We start from the raw sequence: 3,331 nt of genomic DNA, 5'->3' as shown, positions 1-3,331 counted from the left end.
CAAGGTGGGTTGGTGGGTGTTTTTTTTTTTTTTTTACTTTTTCCTTTTAAGGGCTTATCAAAAAAAAAGAAGAAAAAGCCAAAGAAAAGCGAGCTGCGCGCTGCAGTCTGCCCGGCAACACCCCGACAAAAGCGGCAGATTTGAGGCTTTGTCATCCCCCGCGCCCCTCCCCACGTGGCCTTCTGGCACGAGCCGCCGGCCTGCCGCCTCATTTGCATCAGAAAGCGGGCGCCGGCCAATGGGCGTGCAGCCTTGCGCCAGCTGGCGGCGCCGCGCGGGCCCGGCTATAAAAGGACGCGCGCGGCGGCGCCCGCTGTAGTCGCTGGGGGTTGGCGCGCCGGGCGGGCTGGGGACTCCTGGTTCTCCGAACTGCTCCCTGCGTTGTCTCCGCTTTTGGATATCTTGCTGCTCGTCGACCGCACCATGACTCTGGAAGAAATCCGCGGCCAGGACACAGTTCCCGAAACGACAGCTAGGTAGGTTTGGGAGCGCAGAGTTGGGCCATTCCAACAGCGATCTCGCTGTGTGTGTGTGGGGGGGGGGGATTGTTGGAGCCCGGTGAGGTCGGAGCCCAGCTCTGCCCGGGTGCCGGCTGGGGGACGGTGTCAGGACTGTGGGGGAATCAGGGGTGCTTAGGGCTAGGGACGGGGGTGCACACGTCGGTTCGAGGTTGGGGTGGGGGGGTTGGAGAGGAGCCAGAGCGCGTCCGGTGGCTGGCGGCTCCAGGTCGGGCCTGGGTAGTGGAGAGTGCAAGGCCCTAAGTCTGAGATCCAAGTCCGGGGGTGGGGGTGCCAGATCGCGGCCCGCTGAGCCGAGTGCAGTCGGGGAGCCGGGGGCAGGGGGCTCGGGGCACGTGGGCTCACGGCGGGCGCTGGCTCTCCGCGCAGGATGCAGGGCGCCGGGAAAGCGCTGCACGAGCTGCTGCTGTCTGCACAGCGCCAGGGCTGTCTCACCGCCGGCGTCTACGAGTCCGCCCAGGTCCTGAACGTGTAAGTGCAGAACACGTCCCGTGGTCGGGGCGGCGCGGGGGTGGGAGGTGTCGGCGCGGCGGGGCACCTTGGCTCCAGGATCGAGGTCCCCCCCCCTACTCCCCTGACCTTGTCCTTTCCCCACGTCTGCCCTCGCAGGGACCCTGATAACGTGACCTTTTGCGTGCTGGCTGCGGACGAGGAGGACGAGGGCGACATCGCGCTGCAAATTCACTTCACGCTGATCCAGGCGTTCTGCTGCGAGAACGACATCGACATCGTGCGCGTGGGAGACGTGCAGCGGCTGGCGGCGATCGTGGGCGCCGGCGACGAGGCGGGCGCGCCGGGCGACCTGCACTGCATCCTCATTTCGGTGGGTGTCGCCTCCACGGTGGGTTGTTCGTCCCGGGCCCCACCCCACACACACACCGTGTTCCCCCTCCCCGTCCAGCCGTCCATGCTGGCCCGGAGCCAGCCGCACTGACCAACCCCCCTCCCCCCTCCGCTTTCTCCCGGCAGAATCCCAATGAGGACTCGTGGAAGGACCCTGCGCTGGAAAAGCTCAGTCTGTTCTGCGAGGAGAGCCGGAGCGTTAACGACTGGGTGCCCAGCATCACCCTTCCCGAGTGACAGGCTGGAGCAGCGGGAGGACCTTGGTCTCTGATCGACGTGGTGACGCTCCGGGGCGCCTAGCACGCTGCTGGCTCTGCGGAGGGGCCCTCGGAGGGCGCCCGCCCGAGTGCGCGCGCGCGCGCGTGCGGCGTGGAGACGGCAGGCCCGCGGGGCGCCGGGAGAGCGAGCGAGCGAGCGAGGACTCGGCGCCCCAAGCGGGGGCTCGGCGGCGGCGGCCGCGGACGGAACGCTCTCGAACCCAGGACTCTGCACGTGTCCCTGAACGGGGCAGCTCGCACTGGAAGGCCGAGGCTGGGACGTAGGTCGCCGGGCCAGGAAGGACTTGATTGGCCGGATACCCTCGGGACTCAGCCGCCGGTGCTCTGGGCTGGAAGGAGGGAAAAGACTGGGGAAGGCGCGGCGCGCCGAGGCCTGGACTTGGTGCGGCGGCGGCGGGAGTGATGTTGGACTTGGCCGGCTGGCACGACTTTTTTCAGGACGGATCTGGGCATTGCTTCCTTTTTGTTTTGTGTTTCTTTTCTCTCAAGGATGCTGTCATTGAAGTTTTGAGTTCTGCAATAAACTTACTGAAATAAACCGACTCTTGGGGTCTTTGTCTCCGAGGGATTCGGTCCTTGTTTAAGGGGAGGTGGTCAGCAGTGTGTGAGGTGAGGGCTGGAGGTGGCGCATGGAGCTAATGGCACCTGTTTCCGCCTTCCTGTCGGGCGAGAATTACAGGCTTCTCGGGCTGGCAGTGGGGGAAGGGAGCCACTGGCCGTAGAACTTGAGCCTCGCTTGTGCTTCTGTCTCCTTTAGGAAGATGTGAAACTTGCAGAGCGGGAGCATACTTGAGATAAGGCATTCGGGTGCAGCAGCTCAAGACTTGCAATCCAATCCGATCACTGTGACCTCTGCCTCCCTTTCTTTCTCCTTCCCCGCCCCCTCCCTCCGACAGCTGCTTATCAGAGCAGCTAGCCAAGGGGCCAGGCATGGCTTTCCTACACAATGAGCTTTGCCTTCTGCAGCCCTGGCCCTTTGTGGTCCCTGAGCGTGGGGGGCTGGCTGCTTCTGCTTTCGGGAACTTTCGCTTCTGAATTGCTCTGACAAGGCAATGTTAGCAAAGTATTAATATCAAACATGACACCAATGACTGCGTTCAAGTCTGACTCATCATTTTGTCATGGCTGTGACAGAACTTACAAGATGTGAGCAAAACTTGGAAGGCAGCGTCTATATAAATAGGCATGAGCAGTTCTGAGTGGGGCTGGCATCTGTTAGGTGCCTATTTTCAGTGTCTTCTGCCCACATCAGTTAGTCTTGCTGCTGTTCACAACCCCCCCCCTTTTTTTTTAGTACTGGGTCTTGAACTCCTAGCTTGGGTGGTTGCCCTTAACTTTTTCCCCTCAAGGCTGATGTTCTGTCACTTGAGCCACGTTGCTACTACTACTGTCTTTTTGGTGGTTAATTGGAGAAAAGTGTCTCCAGGACTTATTCCTTCCTGTGCTGGGTTTGAAACTGGGATCTTTAGATAGCAGCTTTTGGAGTAGCTAGGATGACCAGTGTGGGTCATGGGTACTTGGCTGCGACTCCCTTTTGAAAACAGGAAAAATAAATATTAAGTCTCGAAGTCAAGACTGTCTTTAAGAAGGATCTAGAGGAAAATGTACCTACCAATGAGCAAATCTTTTCTTATGAGACCTGACAGTCTTGATCTTGCTTTTACTCCCTTTCCTGGCTAACTGCTTGGTGGG

The 3,331-nt window shown here is 60.4% G+C and overlaps 1 protein-coding gene across 1 annotated transcript; it reads left to right on the top strand.

The window, feature by feature from the left end:
• The first annotated feature begins 328 nt into the window (after positions 1 to 328).
• On the top strand, positions 329 to 2,171 carry Gadd45g (growth arrest and DNA-damage-inducible, gamma). The gene is made up of 4 exons (XM_013036436.1): positions 329 to 476; positions 888 to 989; positions 1,128 to 1,341; positions 1,488 to 2,171. The coding sequence occupies exons 1-4, from the start codon at positions 424 to 426 to the stop codon at positions 1,596 to 1,598; spliced, it is 480 nt and encodes a 159-aa protein (XP_012891890.1). The 5' UTR covers positions 329 to 423; the 3' UTR covers positions 1,599 to 2,171.
• The last annotated feature ends 1,160 nt before the right edge of the window (positions 2,172 to 3,331 follow it).

Source organism: Dipodomys ordii, unplaced genomic scaffold (genome assembly GCF_000151885.1).
Source record: "Dipodomys ordii isolate 6190 unplaced genomic scaffold, Dord_2.0 Scaffold286, whole genome shotgun sequence".
Lineage (NCBI taxonomy): Eukaryota > Metazoa > Chordata > Mammalia > Rodentia > Heteromyidae > Dipodomys > Dipodomys ordii.
Note: the sequence above shows the minus strand (reverse complement) of the source record. Positions and strands in the feature narration are given on the sequence as shown.

Bases quoted from the DNA above. Each gene is read 5' to 3' on its own strand.
- Gadd45g (XM_013036436.1), top strand. From the start codon at position 424: ATGACTCTGGAAGAAATCCGCGGCCAGGACACAGTTCCCGAAACGACA. The intron at 477-887 runs GTAGGTTTGGGA...CTCTCCGCGCAG, and splicing joins GTTCCCGAAACGACAGCTAG to GATGCAGGGCGCCGGGAAAG. The intron at 1,342-1,487 runs GTGGGTGTCGCC...TTCTCCCGGCAG, and splicing joins TGCACTGCATCCTCATTTCG to AATCCCAATGAGGACTCGTG.